The 19,593-nt window shown below is 35.8% G+C and overlaps 1 protein-coding gene across 1 annotated transcript in view; it reads left to right on the top strand.

Moving 5' to 3' along the window:
• The first annotated feature begins 218 nt into the window (after positions 1-218).
• The window catches only part of tub (TUB bipartite transcription factor), a 40,157-nt gene continuing 20,782 nt past the window's right edge, over positions 219-19,593 (top strand). Inside the window, exons 1-3 of the mRNA XM_059355888.1 lie at positions 219-511; positions 15,103-15,154; positions 18,090-18,252. Of these exons, the coding sequence (XP_059211871.1) occupies positions 474-511; positions 15,103-15,154; positions 18,090-18,252 (253 nt within the window). The 5' untranslated portion in view covers positions 219-473. The remainder of the gene's footprint in view (positions 512-15,102; positions 15,155-18,089; positions 18,253-19,593) is intronic.

Raw genomic sequence — 19,593 nt, 5'->3', positions numbered from 1 at the left:
AGATTTGGACAGAGAGGAAGGAAGAGAAGAGGGAGGGGAGGGGGGAGATTTAAAGGGCAAGAAACGGAGGGAGATTTAGATAGAGGCTACAGAGTGAGAGCGAGGGAAGAGAGCCAGCAGTGAGCAGGAGCAGAGGAGGTGGATGGGAGAAGAGGAGAGGCATTGACTGACTGGGAGCGTACACATGGGAGAGGAGAAAACGGCTATTTCATGTGCTCGGCGTGCATGACTGAGGAGAGCGGCTGTCTGTCTGGATTGTTACTCATCTGCTGCCCCACAGCGAGAGGACATACGTTAAAAAAAACTAAAAAAAACCCACAGGCAGGCAGGCAGGCTGGGGAATGAATGTAGGGCTGCGTGCAGAGGATGAGCAGGCGATGTGGGCTCTGTGATCGCTGTCCTCAGTCCCCGTAGACTCTTGCACTGGTGCTGTTGCAGGCCGTTAGCCTCGCAGTCAGAGTGATTGATACAGAATGAGCTCCAAGCACTCCTCCGACTGGATTCCCTACAGGTACTGTACCACATGCCATGGGGGAAAAAGGGCACAGTGTTCATCGTTTGAAGCAGTGTGTGCATGTGTGTGTGTATCTGAGCGGGTGTTCAGTCATGTGAGTGTCTGACAAGGTGATCAGACTGACAGCGGTTGCATTGAATTGGCAATTAAAAGCACACAATGTGGACGAGAATTGATTTATTTGTTATCTTTGGTGGCACATATTGTTGTTTTTGCAGTATGACCATGCTTAGTGGGAAAATATGCTATATATGTATATATATATATACATGCATTTATATTTGAGGCTGAAGCTGTCTTTTAAAGGAGCACCACAGGGAAATATAAATAAATAATGCAAAAGTGAATCCCAGGATTTCAGCTGCATAAACTACAAAGATCTCAATTTGCTCCATAGAAGGAACATTATCTCTCCTAACACTCTGCCTTTAATTTGATTCATAAATAGTGCTGTTTTATTGGATTCAAGGGAAGTAGTTTAATTGTAATATCATTATGAATGTAGGCTATAGAATCACATTCATGCAGTTCACATTCTCACTTAGTTGCCTTTAAAATCACAGAGGAAGTTCTGGCCTTTGTGTGCAAATGTGTGTGTTGTATTGCCTGATGCTGGGAATATATTCCTGCCATTAGTAGTGAAGTATTGTTTTGTAGAAACTGTGAGCATTTAGTGTCTCACTGTAAAAACCTACATCTGCTTTCATCAAGTGCAGCACTACCGCTGCTGGCTCTTTCCTCTGATTGAATACCCATTGCCATGGTTTCCCCGCTCACTTTGATGCCATTGGCTCGTGGTTGCTATAAGTTACAGTGGCAATCCATGAATTTCAGAATTAAATTAAACTTCTTGAAAGAAGAAGTAGAGACCCTGATAATTAGGTACCACGGAAACAAAAAAACATGATTGATGCAACAGCATTTAATGAGGCAATTAAAATAGAAATATGAATTATTTCTGACTGATATAGTGTGAATAAACTATTAATTAGGTCATTCTGTATTTGGGTGATTCTGATGAAGCCAGTCTAAGTTCTGTCTGTGAAGATTATAAGGACATACTTTATTAAACTAAATATATTTCACTTTTATATGAATGAACAATATTGAACATTGAACAAAACATTGTTTTGTATTAAAATAATGTTTTTTATATTTTGAAACATATTTTTGATTCACAAATTCATTACCGTAATGCGTCCAGATAAAAATGTCATTGTTTCCCTTCACTTATATACAATAAATATTTAATAAACTTTATAAAAATAAATATACATTTGTTTAAAAATGTATAATGTAACAGAATATAATCAAACATAATGTTTTTAACAATGTATAAAGAACAAAATCTGAATGAAAATTGATGAGAAAAAATGGTTAAATGTTACGGTAATGATAGAATTGTTTGCATTAAAATATGCGTATATTTTAATAAAATACATTTTGGTGATACCAGCTACCCTTGAGCATATTTACGTGCTTGCCAAAGAAAAAAAAACAACTTTTGTTGTTTTGTTTTATTTAAAAATGTGTTACTGTAATGAATTTTGCTCACAGTGTCTCTAAAAATGTCAGGAACTGCCTTACATTTAAAAAAAAAAAAAGATTATAAATTCATATTAAACAGTGACTTTAGATTGTATATGTTATAAAGGGTAAAAAAAAATATGTATTCAATGCTCTTGGATTTTTGCTATGAGCTGTATCATGTTCATGAGAATCACCCATTTGGCTTTTTCACCCCTTCACTTTTTGTTCAATAAAAAATGCGCTAAAAGCTGTTCAGTTCAGTTCAGCTTTTTTTATTTTGAACATGTGCGAGTAACACAACAAAGTAGCATATGAAGCATATGCTTATTTAAACCTAAACCCCTTCTCCACTACTCAATTAACACATTTTTTCCCCCTAAACATACATATTTACAAAATACATATTTACAAAAAAAGAAAATAAATATATTAAATCAACAAATACATGAAATAACCAGATATAAAACCCAGCTAAAAAATATAAAATACATCTAAGACTATTTAATTTCATAAATCATCATATTTATATAAGTATTCATGCATTTTTGTTTCTATTTTTCTGAAATGTAAAATCAATTTGTGCACTGTGAAAATCAGATGTTTTTATTTTTTTTATTTTTTTTATTAGATTATATTTTATTGGTGAAATGACATAACAATACCCCCTAAACATGCATATTTACATAATACATATTTACAAAAAAAAAAGAAAATAAATAGATTAAATAAACAAATACATGAATTATTTATCATTTATGAAAACACCCGGTTGTTAAAGCCCTTTCCTTCTCCCTGTACCTTGTGAAGACCATGTGTTTGTACCGCTTTTTATACTGGATTCTATAACAAATGCGCTAAAAGCTGCTAAATATTATAATCATTAATCACTCTCAGTGTCTCAGACTCTCTTGACGTGTGCCATCTGAGTGTCAGAGAGGGGTTGGTGGTTCCTCAATGAGCGGTTCTTCCTCATCCAGTGCTGCCATGAAAAATGCATGTGTGGGCCTGTGTGCAGAGTTGGAGGAGACAGCTGCACAGTGTGGCTCTCTCATCTCATTAGAGATATAGCTACTGTGCATGCATTCACAGAAATTGACCAAATGAAGGAAAAATAGCTCACAAACAGACACTTGAACAAAGAAACAGCAGTTGTTTCGCTGCTGGTAGTTCTTATCTGTGTGGAGACAATTCAACACATTAGCTTTCCAGGAGTGGAGAGTGGAGACTCGTGTAAATCTCTAGTTCTTTCTGTTTTTGTCTGACATGGGTTTCCACGGAGGAAAGCAGGAATTGTTAGGTGTTGATAAAAGAAATGCTGACACTGGCAAACTGTCAAGAAGGGATTTTTTCACATAACTTTTTCAGAAAATGGTTTCTGAGTTTGGTTAATGTAATACATAGTAGAGGGGTGGAAAACCCATCACACTTCACTATCTTTATATGATATTGTTGATTTTTAATTAATAGTTTACATGCAACGATTCATAGTTGCACAAAAAGTACACTGTAAAAAAAAAAAGTTTAATTTACGGTAAAATACCGGCAGTTTTGGTTGCCAGAACTTCATTGTGAAAAATACAGTGAGTGGGTTTTCTCCTGAAAATTAAAATTAGCAAAAAAACGGTAATTTATTCTGAGTAGTCCCTTTTAGGGTTGTCACGATACTAAAATTTTCAACTCGATACCGATACTTAGGAAAATATTCGATACTCGATACCATTTTCGATACCACAAGGATAAAAACAAAGACCCCAAAATTTAACAGAAATGTTTTTATTAACAAGAAAAATGCAACATGTAAAAATGAACAGAACCACAGGTTAAATATTTATAATAAAAAACAATTGTGCAAAAAGAAACTGCAACTATGATAACAAGCTTCAGATACTCGATACTTTTGAAAATGAGTATTGTATCCGGATGCAACGTTTGAGTATCGATACTTTTTACAACCCTAGTCCCTTTATTTTTAGGGTATTTGTGTCCCTGTCACATTACGGTAATTGTCCTTTAATTTAACATGAAAAAAAACTGTTTTCTACAGTATAAAAGTTTCGTGCTATTCCTTCATTTACGGTAATTAAAAGTGTCTACTACGGTGATATTTTACTGTAATTTCTACAAACATTTTTTTACAGTGTAGTGCCACGATGTTGAATGTTGCAGTTAGTGATAAATGCAAATGCAGTGCAGTCCCACTGTTCTGATTGCACCAAATCAACTTTTTTCTACTCAGATTTTATGCAAATGCTGGTGTATTACAGTTTTCCTAAAATTAGATTAAAAACTCATAATCTATCTGTGTACATTGAATCATAAACCCTGTATGTACATATCGTATTGCCAAATTATTGCCAATACAAAGCTCCAATACTGTGCCACATTTTGCCAATATAAGCTTCATTATTTATTTTACTGACAAGGTCAGTTGGTGTCGTTGCAGTGCTCATCAGATTAATGTTCTCACAATCAAATTTCATGCATTGCACCATGCAAATGAAAATTAAACATGCTTTTGTGTGCCTATTGGATCGTCCTTTAGCGTTGCCAGGTGCTGCTGCAGAACCATCAGCCGGTGACGGTCACACATTTAAAACCTGGTGATCCATGTAAAACTATTTTAAAAGTGTGAAGAAGAGTCTCAGTGAGTGATAACAATCAATTCCTTCCCAGGGACGTGTGATATATGTCTGTATCGCCAGTAATGGTCAATTTATATTATTATGCTTTATTACGATAATGAAATAGATGATAAATTATTGGATGATAATATGAACCCAAAACTGTTTGTTTTTGTTGTGTTAATGATAGTGATGTCAGTAGATTTTGGTCAGAGCTGTGGAATATTAAATCCTCCATCTGTGCCTTTCTTACTTAGTTGTGCAAAAACTAGAGGTGATTAACTTCTTTTTAAAATACAGAAATGCCAAATTATCACTTATCGTACCAATAAATAATAAAAAAAATCTGCATCGTGCATCCCTAATCCTTCCTTCCCCAAAGTCCCAAATTCACTTGTGGCTCGTTAAGTTAATGAGAAATCCGATTATATATAATTCTACCTTTAAAAACCTCCTGCAGACCAGCTCTCCAGAGAGCATCTTCTCTTCTAGCATCACACCACAATTCTTCTCCTTAAAGAATTGCAGCAATAAGTGCTGCAATTCTTTAAGGAGAAGAATTGTCTTATTGCACTATACCAGGGATGGGCAACTGGAGGCCCGGGGGGCGCATACGGCCCGCACCCTCACTTGAAGTGTCCCTCAGTACAACTACATGCATTTGAGCATGAAATCTTAAAAGTGCAGTGTAAAAATGCACAAAATTACTTCTTGCTATTAATGTTGGTCTGCTGTTCTTGCACTGAAAACAAAAGAAAGAAATCACAGTAAGTGGTTATTTTTTATTTGCTTCAAACCTTTTGTATTCCTATTTATACTGTTATACATGCAAAATTTGTTAAGTTACTGCACTGTAAACATATTTAAAATCGCAGTTTCATCATATCTGGTTAAGTGCACGGTCCTAAATGTGAAATCCGCATTTTTTTGTGTCAAAATCAAATTTTGAAATTATACATTGAAGTTGAATGAATGAATGAATGAACACTTTATTTTTGGATAGGGACAGTGCACATTAATGAACATCGATAAACATCTTTGTAAATATGTCGGATTATAGCAAGGCTGCTAGTTTGCATCCGTCGTCCCTAAAAAAAAAAAAAAAAAAAAAGTTGTTTTCTGTCTGTTAAACAAGATGAAATTTGCACAATAATAATAATGCTACTCAATTTCAGTCCAGTGTTTCACAGCATAGACATGTAAACAGTGCTTAGGCTCTTTTTTTTTAAGTTGTACAACAGGAAAAAATAAATCAATAATGCAAAAGTCGATCCCAGGATTTCAGCTGCAGAAACCCTGTTCACTAAACGTTCTCTTGACCTGATGGTGGTTTTTTGCGAGTGATTTTGCCTTTATCAATCAATAGTGTGCAGAACCTTCCTTTTTTCATACCCAGTGTTTTTGTTCTTCTTGCATCTTAGCGCTGTTCTGTGAATAGATCAAAAAGCTTCTTCACTATCAGTGGGTTGCAGAGCAAAGTGACCAGAGGTTCTCCACAATAACGAGCTGTTTGACCTCCACTGGAACAGCTCTGTTTGTGTCATTATCTTCCTCTCTGTTGCCTATTCACACACTTAATTACTCTGATTGCAGACATGGAGTGCTTTGTTTGTCTGTATGTCTGACAGGGAGTGGGAGGTAAATACATTTTCATTGCATCTGTGTGGGCCTTTGTCGTCAAACTAGAGTCGGTAGCGCAGACATGCAGGTAGACTGAATATTCATTGACTGATCTTACTGTAGCTGCAGGACTGATTATCCACTGTCACTGTTATACTCGGGCTTCTGAAAGGTATGAAGAGAATAAATCACCTGACAGACCTCCTCATATCTTTATTTCTCATGCACTGGTAAGACCTAATGGGAGATGAAAACAGATTTGCCGCAGTTGACATTAATCAAGCTGAGAGACGACAAATTGACAAGTAAAAAATGTTGCATTATAACGGTGATATAAAATTGGAAATGCATAATTATGTTTTAACAATGAGCTCTGCAATTACTAGTCAGCAGCGCTAATCAACCAGATTGATTATGCAAATATATACATACATGTATTATTTAGATGTCACATTATTTATACGTCTTCAGGCAGCATGCATGAAAAGTTTTTTAATTGCTTAGAATAAAAAATGGCTTTTAAATGTTCATGTATTACTCCGAAGGTAATAGAAAATAAGATTAGAGACGTGTGCATTCATTAAGAAAAATCATTAGTTGCTTGTGTCATAAGCTGCATATGTTACACAATAGTCTTTAAAAGGCAGAATGAATTAAATGAAATAAGCAGTGCTGGGAAACACTTAGTCACAGTTTGCAACATATTGCGTCTAAAACAATGCAATTCAAGGGTGTATATTAGGTGGGTGGTCTGCCCAAGCAGCAGCCAGTGGGTCTGAAAGGTGAAACAAAGTGCCTTTTACAGCAGGTGGCGTCTTCATGTTCATTTTGTAAATTATAGTCTCATTTAGTGTAAAATAAACGCTAAAGCAGGGTATGTTTTAGGGCGGGGCTACGTTATAATTGACATGCCGCTACCACTGTGTGTGTTAGTCTTAGAATTTAGTGTTAACTAGTGCAGTGCCCGTAGGAAGTGTGTATTCGAATAGTGAGAGATTACATTTTGTAGGTTATGCTAATGCCTCTTGCTAGTGTAACCTTAATTATGCTTAGCTGTCAGTTATTAAAGTTTTGTTTTTACTGTTTTCTTTTTTTTTTTTTAAATCTCCGCTTAGCATGCTAATCGTGAGATAGCACATTACGCAGTTTGTTGCACTAAAAGTACATTAACATGAACCCAATTAGCTGATATACTATATTGCATTATTTTAATGTTACTACAGTTGGGCTATTCAAGCCACAATTGCTCAAAATAAGTATATTTGGATTTTTTTAAGACTTCCTTGGTTTCTCCAGTGTCCAGATTTTTTTTTTAAATGTATTTAAAGAATTCTTACAAAGAAAAATGTACTTACTGCATTGGCAGATAATTTACTTGTTTCGAGGATGTATTTGCTAATTCTAGTTATTTAATCCTTATTTTTTGTCAGTTGGTTTTTGCAGTGTTGAGTGCAGTCGAGCAGCAACTTCTACCTCAGTAACTGGACAAACGGCACTATAAACTGAAGGATATTGTACTAGAAACAGAAGTTTGTTTGATTATGATTATATTTTACTGCAATTGTGGCCTGGATGCAATTTCACTCATATTTAAGAGTGCTTAAGAGTAGTTTATTCTCTCCAACTTTTCTGGAAAAACCTCTCATTGCTCATTAATTACAGTAGAACCCATCGAGGTTCCTTCGGGGTCTCCAACATGCCGAGCTGGAGGAACAATCAGTGACTCTGTCCACAGTGATTAAAGAGGGAAGACTGGAAACAGAAAGCAACCAGCCAATCACTTGTGGTGGATAAATATCCTGTTGTTTTGTTAATGAGGGTGACTAATCAATTCACCTTTAATAGATGCAGTTTAATGGAGGGCAGAGCAAAAGGAGGAACAGTGGGCACCACAGTAAAATCCTGCTAGGGTTTGATCCTCCACAGCAGCCGGGACCTGTGAAGTAGGGGTGTGCCATATCGTATCGTTCATGATAATATCGGTATATTTTTTTTATGGTTAAAAGAATGCATATCATGATATTGGCAACATTCCTATTTCTTGATGTAGTGGCGTAAGGTTAATATTAGCTAACAATTAAAGTTGTTTTAATCACAAAAAGCTACTTACTCCCTGTCGCTAAACACATGCAGCTTTCAAAATAAGAGCACGGTGTGTTAACAGAATCCACCACAGAACAAGAAGAAGAAGACTGTCAAAATAAGATGCCTTGAATAAAACATACAAGAACCTTTATTCTCCTTTACAAAATGTCATTAAAATATGCCCCCGAAACCCCTAAATAGTTATTTTTATTATTTGCTCATACTCAAGAGTCAAGAGTAATTTTTTTTGTATTTGGCAACTGTTGAGATTTGCACTTCACACTACATTTTAGATTTTTATTTATTTATACAGACTTAAAAAAAATATATATATATATATTATATATATATATATATATATATATATTATATATCGTCAAGAATATCGTTATCGCAAAAATAGCCTGAAAAATCGTGATATTCTTTTAGGGCCATATCGCCCACCGCTACTGTGAAGTCCTCAACCCCTGATGTTTGTAGTCGGTGATGACAGTGTCAAAAATATGAGTCAGAACCTGCTTTGTTTAACTTATTAAAAACGTCATGCAATTGCACATATGCAAGGAAAGTGTAATGTGGAAATGAAGTGCTGTTGCCGGCATGGAGACTGTGTTTAACAACGTTACAGAGAAAGACTGGCATCTGTCAAATTATAACTTTGTTTGTGGAGGACACGTTGTCACAAATACATTCTTAATTGGATTTGTTGTCATTTTGTTGTGCCGGATCTGTGGATGTTTACATTGGATGAGTTTCATGTATTCTTTCGTGCAGAAACCTCAGGTTTATTGAGGGTCATTTTGAATTAAAAAGCTGTTCAAAACTGGAAGAGGAGAGTCACCGTTAATAGCTATATTAAGGCTTATTTTCTAATTAAATCAACATTTCTGTGCCTTACCAAAAAATAAAAACCTGTGAGAAATTATATAGATGTTTAATATAACTAAGGAAGTAGAATTTTTCTGTTCTCAGTTCTCTTTTCCTTCATTTCGTCTCAAGCAGTAAAGGATCTTTCCTCTCCATAAACATCAAGTAATCAATATAAGCAAGATTCCACACACACATGAAACAACTGGGCTTTTAATCGATTAGTGCACTGAAAAATAGGAATCAATGATGGTTCTGATGTTTTATTAATCCTTTTAGTAATGCATACTTTGGGGAAATGTATTTTCTCTTGGATTATGTTTGTTTTTTTGAGTATCATGAATACTTCTCTAATCAAAGTCCCTGTAAGGCAGCATAGTGAGGAGATAGAGGTGGTGGGGGCTCCTGTTTGTGTCCGTATAAAACAAATAATTAACTCAACTTATGTTTGTGGATGAAGTTATGCAACAAACATACTTATTTTAACCCAAAGCATCTTTTACTAAATATCACCAAGCAGTTCTCTTTCGATTCACAATGTTAACCATGTGCAGCAGTTATCCACGAGAAAATCAGTTTCCTTAATTGTAATTGAGACTAGTTTTGTTGTACAGGAGACAGGGTTGCTTTATGTTAACTAGTGCAGTGCCTGTAGGAAGTATGTATTCGTATAGTGCAAGATTGTATTTTGTAGCTAATGCTAATGCCTCTTGCTAGTGTAACCTTAAATAACACAGAAAAGCTATCTTTCTGTCCGTGTTATGCTTAGCTGTCAGTTAATAAAGTTTTATTTTTACTGTTTTCAATGGATCAAACTGATGCAGAAGAAAGGGCTTAAATCTCTGTTTAGCATGCTAATCATGAGATAGCACATTACACAGTATGCTGCACTAAAAGTACATTAACATTAGGTCAATTAGCTGATATACTATATTGCATGTAAGTATCTCATATCAAATGATTATGGGCATTACGCTAAGCAACATGAATGTCATCCCTGAATTACATAGTAATGCAACATAAGAAGTGAATAAAGCTAAATCTACACTTAGCATGCTAATTGCGCTACAACAACGTCTGCAACTCCATAAAACACTTACTTTTCATAAGGTACCACACCATCCAGCACATACACATTGCACATTGATATTCGCTGGAAACTATTTTAATATTATTGGAAAATCAAACCTTGTAGCCACTTTAAAACTCCTAAAGATAGGTAGGCTAAATAGACTTACAGATGAGATGAGTCAGGGTGGAAATCCAGAGTGAATTGTGTTACTGACCAGGTGTAGGCCTATCACACAATGGGGCGGGGCTCCACTAAAAGGGGGCGGAGTTCCCCTAAAAGGCGTCCGATCGGAAACAGTGCAATGTCGCAACACATCCTACGTAAATAATGATATTTTGAAAAATTAATTCAAAAATCTTCAAAATCGTGCCATGCACAAGCCACATACGAAATCTGAGGTCAGTCTGACTAACAGTCAGAGAGATATGCCCTAGACACACACACACACACACACACAGACACACAGACAGACGCTTCTTGCTTTACAGATAAATGTAATTGTATAAAGGAGGCAGCCTTGGAAGACAAAAAGAGCATGCATTTATCTCTATATATTCTTTAAAGGGCACTTAAAGCACTCTGTGGGGAGAGAGAGAAACAATGGCCAACCTGCTGAAATCATTTAGAATTTCATTTTACCAACATTGTTTGTGCCTCGCTGACCTTTTAGGCGTTTGCTTTGGCCTGTGGCATAATGTCAGAGTGCAGTGCACCACCAAATCAAATAAGTCAATACTGATGTACTTGTAGAGAAAGATTTTGCCCAGTTGTTTTAGAACAATCGGCTCAGGAGAATCAGTTTCAGGGCCTGAGATCAGGTGTTGTGCAGTCTGTTGCGTGCTGTGCTGCCGGCCGGGCCGTGATGGTGCTCTTTGCAACGAATCCTCTGTGATTTCCTTTCGTCCTTGCTTTCTCTTTGCATTGCATCAAATTTGCTGCAGAGGACACAAGAATGCTTTTGAGGGTTTCATTGGATGGTTGCATCTGTCACATTTGTCACATTCCTCTGCAACAATGACAGGATAGACTGCTGAAAGACATTTGCACTTGCAGGACTGAGAGGGGGATCACTGCAGCTAACATTGTCCATTTATGTAGTTGGTGGAGATACTGTACACACACAAACTCTCTCACATCTATCAAATCGTCTCTGTAAAAAGGTGAAGTGTGTAGGTGAATAACAGCTGCTTCTCAGTTAGCCCGTAATCATAAATGTGCCTCAAAGGGCTTTTACAATCTGTACAGCATACGACAGCCACCATCATGAGACCCTCTGTCTCTGTTATTGTGCAGACAGACGCTGCGGTCCATATGTTCACTGCCACAGTTTCAGTGTGAGCCATGGATTCAAGGAAAAACATTGACAGTGTTGTTTCCTGCAGTCATAACTTAATTTCTGTTGACATAGTCGAGCAGTTCTGCTCATGTACCTCTAATCAAAGTCACTCCGGGCTTTTCTTTTCTCCAAATGCCTTCTTGTCACTTCTGCAGAATCTCAGCTGCAACACGTTTTAAAGCAAATGCAAATTAAGTTGCACAGCATGTAACACGCTATTTAACATTTTATAATCCAGCTACTGAGAGGAAAAACATCCTAAAATTAAATTATGGGTCCCAAGGAAATAAAGCCAAAGACTCAAAGAGGTTGTTCACTAAGAAGAAACTCTGGATGTTTTTGCTTCATCTCTGCAATGGAAAACAAGGAGCACTCAAACTGTTCCTCTTCTAATAAAAATGTTTTTTTCTGGACACTGTGACATCACTTACAGCATCATGTTGAAGTGATGCTTCTGATTCTGTTGAATCTGAGAAGAGCTTTTTCCGAGAAGAGCTGAAAGCGTTGTAGGGCCCCCCCATGGTTTTATTATCAGAAGGGAGTTATTTAAGAGCTGTTTCTATCGAAGTACACAAGCTGTCATCAAACTGCTTCAGTGTCTAATTTGATGAGCCATCCAGAAGCTATAAACACCTTTATCAGAGATGCTTTTACACTTTAACCTCTTAGTCAGGCGGCTTAGGACCAGATTTAAGAAGAAGGGGACACGCCGGACAAAAGCATCACATTCTTTCACATGCTCTCTATCACCATAGGTTTCAATTTTTGGTAGGAGCCAATATGGCAGCCATATAAAGTCTATGAGAACCAATATATCTTCCAAGCCACTTAGAAGGTCAATCTTGGTGTCAAAATCTACATTTTCTGTTGGGAAAATTCTATATTCAAGGTCTGACATGAGATGAAAGTGTTGCATTGATTTTTTTTTAGCAGTGTACATGGCAGCTAATCCGCACTCTCCAGTGAACATAGATTACAACAGCATATGTGGTGTGCTTTTATGAAATTTTGTACTTGAGTGGGTGATGTGTGAAGTACAGTTATTGCTGTAGGCTATTTTATATTTTTCTATCCTTGAAATGTTTTTTCTTTATTGTTTTACTATTTATTCTGTTTGTTTTGAGACATGTCTATGGTGAAACCAAAGAGGAATTTCCACTCAGTGGATAATAAAGTTTTCGTTTTCGTATTCATATTCGTATACAAACATTTTCAACTCAGGATTCCCTGCTGCAGCACTTGAAGACCTACCAGTCTGGGTGAAAATGTACATATCTATTTGATGAAATAATCATCTAGTGATATTCTCAATATCTTTAAATGATTCTTTGACCCAGAAAATGTAGATTTTGACACCAAGATTGACCTTCTAAGTGGCTTGGAAGATATATTGGTTCTCATTGACTTTATATGGCTGCCATCTCCGATCTGCAATCTTGATGAAGTGGCTGCTACCAAAAATTGACAGTAACAGATGCAATGTTAATGTTGGACTCTAATGCAGTGAATCCCAACTACATTTGTCTCCTGTTCTTTTCATGTCCAGATTCCTAAATGTACTTTAGGTCACAGACCCCCATTTGTCAAGATCTTGCTTCAAGGACCAAAATCCATATATTGAGTCAGCTGTCACTTGAACACAATGTGTTGCAATTAGGGTTGCAAAGGGGTGGAAGATTTCGGGAAATTTTCCAGAAACTTTCCATGGGAGGTTAAGCTGGGGAATTTTGGAAATTGGAAACTATCCATTGGAATTGTGGAAATTAATGGGAATTAATGGGAATTAATAGAATTTGTGGGTAATTTAAACAAACTATCATATTCAAGATAAATATAAACATTTTGTTTCGTCAAAAGCAAAAAGCCATGTTGAATAATACAATTGAAAAACATTCCAACAGATTTATTTCTAAGTAGAACTTTATCAAGTTTTAATTATTTTATTGGACAATCAATTCTTTCATTAAACAACAAAAACATGACTGTTGAGTCAAATATTACTTAAAATTTTTCAAAGTAACCTTAACATTGACAGTTTAGTTTTATGATAAAAGACAAATACTGTGATAACAGACTCAAATACATTATTGTCAAATAATGTTGAAGAACATTGTGCAAAAATATTGTGAACAGTGTTAAATAATAAATTAATCATAACAAATGAATGACAAATTCATTCAATGCATGTGGAGCCTGGTGTGGTGTTGATGAATTGGTTCACCTGGTAGTGCTGCAGGGCTCAAGAAGAGGTTGGGAAGATAATAACTATATCCACTTACCATTCGATATAGAAAAATTAACACAGTAGTTTTTTTTCTTGACTCAATATATTGTCATTTACATGCATTACTTTTTGTGCTTTTTTGTGTTGTGTTTAAAGAAAAGCTGCAAATGTTTAACAGGCAGTACAAACTGCCGGAAAAAACTATTTCCCAAGCAGCCATTCCAGCAGTTTTTTATTTTAATAATAAAATAATATAATACATACTGTTTATCTAAGCCTGAAAGTATATTTTATTTGTTTTTAGTTGTGTGATTTATTTATCTAGGATATTTTAATATTTCTTTTACACATTTCAATTCCAATATTTAATATTCTCGTTATTTCAAAATGAATTGTTGTGGAAAAGGATGTACTTATTATGCTCTAAAATCGTTATGAAACTAAAACGACAATGATACAACAATACTATCGTTTATCGTCATAGTTTCTGGGAAAATATATCATCCTAAAAAAGTGTGTTATCGGGACCGGCCTAGTTGGGAACCACTGGTGTACTGTAAACTTTCTCCTGTGTCCATAATATTGGGTATATTTTGTCTTTCATGCTTCTTTTTGAATAATTAATTTATTGTTGGATGCATATTTTGATCAGAATTTGAACATATGGACATAAAGTAAATTGGCGATTAGGGTGGCTAGTGTATATTCATTAAGTGCATAAAAAAAATAAGCACAATATAAATGAATAGAGAACATACAAAATAAAGCTTACTCACTGCAAAATATAAGACTAAAAATCTTCCCTAATACTCTCAATCCTCTTGTAATGCTACATTATTGTAGTAAATTATGTGCACAAAGCTATTTTATACAATATACTCATGGATACTCATTTTGTTTTTCAGGGAATAAAGCATTTGAGTGTGCAGCAGTAATCACAGCCATGAGGGCAATTTAGGTCTCCATGTGAAAACAAAACGTCTAGCTGCAGAAACAAATGCACTGTTTCCTCAAGTCTCCAAGCTTCATTACCATACATTATATTAAAGGCAATGAAGCGGAAGTACAGTCAGATAAATAAGTGTTCAACCTTCTGCTGTAATTTCAGAGAGGCAGAAGAATTAACTTGCGCAGTCGGGGAAATGTCTTTATTATATTATAAACATAAACAGCCGAAGAGCACTTTAACAGCTCTCTCTCTCTCTCCTCTTGTTTTTGCTCTTTTCTTTGCAGCACTTTAGATGATGAGGGCACCAACCTCCGACAGCAGAAACTGGACAGACAGGTACGTCTTTGCTGTTTTTCCTCGCGGCTCTGATAAGAGCAACACAGAAGCAAAATCAATTATAACAGGGCAGCTTTATCACGACACAAACTTCCGCTGCTCCATCATGAGGCCACAAATGGCCAGCTCTGACTTGTTATCTCTCTGAGCAGAGTTTTAATGAGAGGGTGTGTATGAGTCCAGTAAATAATGTGTGAAATCTAAAGCCTGGAAGTATTAAAGGGACAGTACAGAGTAGAGTAGTAGATCGGACGTAGAGATGTGTGCTTTTTCTCCAATATAATGGGATTTTTGGGTGAACTACCACTTAAACTACCACGATTATGGCCAAAATGATAATGACAATTATTTTGATCAATATTGTAATCACGATTATTCATCATGTTAGGGAAAACCTTCTTCTTCTTCTTCTTCTTCTTCTTCTTCTTCTTCTTCTTCTTCTTCTTCTTCTTCTTCTTCTTCTTCTTCTTCTTCTTCTTCTTCTTCTTCTTCTTCTTCTTCTTCTTCTTCTTCTTCTTCTTCTTCTTCTTCTTCTTCTTCTTCTTCTTCTTCTTCTTCTTCTTCTTCTTCTTCTTCTTCTTCTTCTTCTTCTTCTTCTTCTTCTTCTTCTTCTTCTTCTTCTTCTTCTGTGAACACCTCCTGCAGCAGCAGCACATACACACTGTACTGCTACAGAGCTAACTGTTAGCCTATTAGCAATTTGCAGACTGGACGCTAAGGGGTTAACATCCCCTTCGGCTATGCAGCTGGGAGAGACTGCTGCAGGAGGACTGTGCCGTTTCGACTCGTTTCGTTCTTACTCTTCTTAACGAGCCTCCGGCCCCCCCGCGGCTCGTTAAGAAGAGCAAGAACGAGTCTCCAATAACACCAGAAAAAGTCGCTGGATTTGTCGCCAGTCGCTAAGGGGGTCTGAAATGTCGCTAAATATGTCAACACACTTGCTAAGTTGGCAACACTGCTTCGCTGGCTTTTACAAATGGCGCGTGTTGTTGTGGCATCGAGTACTACGTCACATCCTGCTTAGCGTTCTATCCAATCAGCAACCAGGCTCCCCTAAAAGGCGTCCAATCGGAAACATGCACACCTTTGTGCCATGCGCAAGCCACATACGAAATCTGAGGTCAGTCTGACTAACTAAGAGAGATATGAACTAGACACACATACACACACACACACACACACACACACACTTCTTGCTTTTATAGTTAGATGTCACAAAGGATTTGCAAATCATTACCGTCTGTTTTTACTACGTTATTTGCAGCATTCCAGCTTTTTTGTAATCACAGTTGTAGTTGAAGCTTTCTTCTATCTCTGCATTTCAAACTTAGGCCTTACCCACGCGTCAAGGTCTTTATAAATCACATCCCTGCACTGTGTGTAGTGTACGGTATATGTGCATGTTGGTATCAGTGTGTTGGCAGAGATGTGAGCTTTACATGGGATACTGCAGCGCTTCAATGCTCTGCAGCCTGAATTCTCTCCACTAATAGAAAACTTCAATATTTGATGAGCTCTGGTTTGAAGACTTGCATATAGCTGACAGTTAGTCCAGATGAATAGCTATATCCAGCCTCAGGTCAGAGTGGTTCGAGCAGCTCATCCTGAAACATCTTCAGATTGTTGTGCTGGCTTAACAGATTTGTGTGAGACTCTGTTACTGCCTCTTGCTTTTAAAGCCAACACTCACACACTCCTGCCTGCAGCAGGGAGAGAGCTAACAAGGAAATCTGTGATGCCTCATGAGTGATTATCACAAAGACATTTAGTCTAAAATGCAAAATGATTTTGTATTCTGTATTTAACTGACAACTAAGGCTTCAGTAGAATAAAACCTCTTTAAGATTTTGACAACGTTTACTTATTGTTATGATTATGATTATGATTATGATCATGATTATTATTATGATGATTATTATTATTATGTGAGGTGATTCAAAACAATCAGCAGCTCAAATTAGGCCATTCTGTTTAAAAAATGCCATACATTTTGTAAAGAAACTTTTGGTAACACTTTAAAAAAAAAATAAAGGTCTACATGTTCGTGATAATTTAGTTGCTTATTAGCATGCATACAAGCAGCATATTGGCTAGTATTTATAAAGTTTTTACTAGTTTACTAGTTATTATAAAGCACTTATTCTGCATGATCATATTCTACAATACGAGGTCATTAACTTAGCGTGCTACTGACCTACTAATTACTGTTTATTGATAGTAAGTAAATAAGTTGTTGCATATGAATTTTGATCTTATGATGCTTTGGCCAGTACAGGTCTTAAGAAAAAAAGATACTTAAGCTAACTTTGCTCTTTGATCACTGAATGAATATAAAACCTTTACATCTCAGTAGACCTCCATTTTTATTCAATATGTAACCCTTAATGCTTAAGAATAAGGTCTGTTAGTTGCAGTAGTTATGTGATGTAATGGATTTTCTATGTGTATTTGGATAGATCTACTAACTGAATTATATTCCTTACAATGATGTTGAATATATTAGATTAGATTAGATTCAACTGTATTATCATTGCACATGTCACAAGTACAAAGCAACGAAATGCAGATAGCATCTAACCAGAAGTGCATTAAGCAGTAATTGTGAAACATATTGCAATATATACAGGAATGAATTGTATAAAAATGCAGTATAAATATAGGTATAGATTATATAATAAATAAGATAAATAAATGCAGATTTAACTGTACATTAGTGCAAGTAGATATATATATATATATACATATAAATACATATACACACATATATACATACATACACACATATATATATACACACACATATATATATATAATATATACATAGTAGTGCAAATGGAAATAGGAAAGTGTAACTTCTTTCATTTGCTGAAACTGTGGCTTCATTATTTTTCTTTCTATCCGGGCCTGTCTGTGTGTATGTCCACCTCCACAACAGCGAGCGCTGCTTGAGCAGAAGCAGAAGAAGAAGAGGCAGGAGCCGCTGATGGTTCAGTCTAACGTGGACGGGAGATCTCGCACTCGTCGGACCAAACAGAGCGAGGAACAGGCTCCGCTGGTGGAATCCTACCTCAGCAGCAACAGCAGCACCATCTACCACGGTGAGTAGAGACGGGAAGCCTGAACAGAGGCTTTAGAAACACTGTGGGCTGAGCAAATACAGAGCTCAGACTGTCTGTTTGATCAATCTGTTTTGATTTACAGGAAGTATTTATTCTTGGGCTGAAAGAGATCTTCTTCTCAGATGTTTTTTTTTTTCTTTTCCCTACACTGTAAAAAATTGGAGTGACATTTACTTAAAAAAAGCTAGGCAAGTTTTTCCACACAGAAAGTAATATTTGTTTAATAGAACCACTTATTTTTTTAATGAACAAGTAAGGTGCAGATTCACTGATGTCCCTCAATTACATTTTACTTGTAATATCAACTAATTAAGCCAATGAACTGGTTCAGTGAATATTACTTGTAACGAATGATTCAATTTACATACAAAACTGAGGACACATAATAACAAACAACCACTAAGTAATGCACTACATGAAAAACTGCTATTTTAAAGTAAAAGCACTGAATTCGTATTTCTTTGTAGAATTTATATAGATGATTGAAATAATTACAATTATACAGGAAGTATTTATTCTTAGGCTGAAAGAGATCTTCTTCTCAGATGTTTTTTTTTTTTTCCTACACTGAAAAAAATTGAAACGACATTTACTTTGCAAGTTTTTCCACACAGAAAGTGTTTGTAATCTTTACTCAGGCTGTTGTAAATAAAAACAGAATTTATCAGATTCATAATGAGTGTATCTATTTACAAAAACAAAAGTTTCTGAGTTTCAGCATCAGTCAATTTTCTTTGTACTTCAATTCAATGTAGGTCAAAGGATTTGTAAATCATTATATTCTATTTTTATTACGTTTTTCACAGTGTCCCAACTTTTTTGAATCTGGGTTGTATTTAACAGATTAGGATTAGTAATATAAATATCTTAATAATAATATTAATAGTAATATTATACATAAGAGAGCTTTTATTGATCCCTATGTCATATTTACCAGCAAGCCAGCAGAATAATGTTGTAAAAAATATGTATTAATGCTGCAATATTAGCAATGAACACATTAATGCGTCAATAATTATAGCACAATAATAAACATTATTCAGAAACTGACCACTCTGCACAATGATTTTATTTTAATTTCTTTACTTTAAGTATAATTGTAAATGTAGGACATGTAACAGAGTATTTCTTCTCTGTGTTTTTTCTACTTTAACTTCAGTAAAAGATCTGAAAACTCTGAAAATCACAGACAATAGCTGACCATCTAACCATAAAAAAGTTCAAAAATTAAAATAAAGAACAGTTGCGAACATTACCAAGTTAAATGAGAGGCCGTGTAGTACCAGAGCCACATTTTGTACCATCGGTCGCAGCCTGTCT

This window comes from Centropristis striata, chromosome 2 (assembly GCF_030273125.1).
Source record: "Centropristis striata isolate RG_2023a ecotype Rhode Island chromosome 2, C.striata_1.0, whole genome shotgun sequence".
In the NCBI taxonomy this organism is placed as follows: Eukaryota; Metazoa; Chordata; class Actinopteri; order Perciformes; family Serranidae; genus Centropristis; species Centropristis striata.
This window is presented reverse-complemented; position numbering and strand designations above follow the sequence as displayed.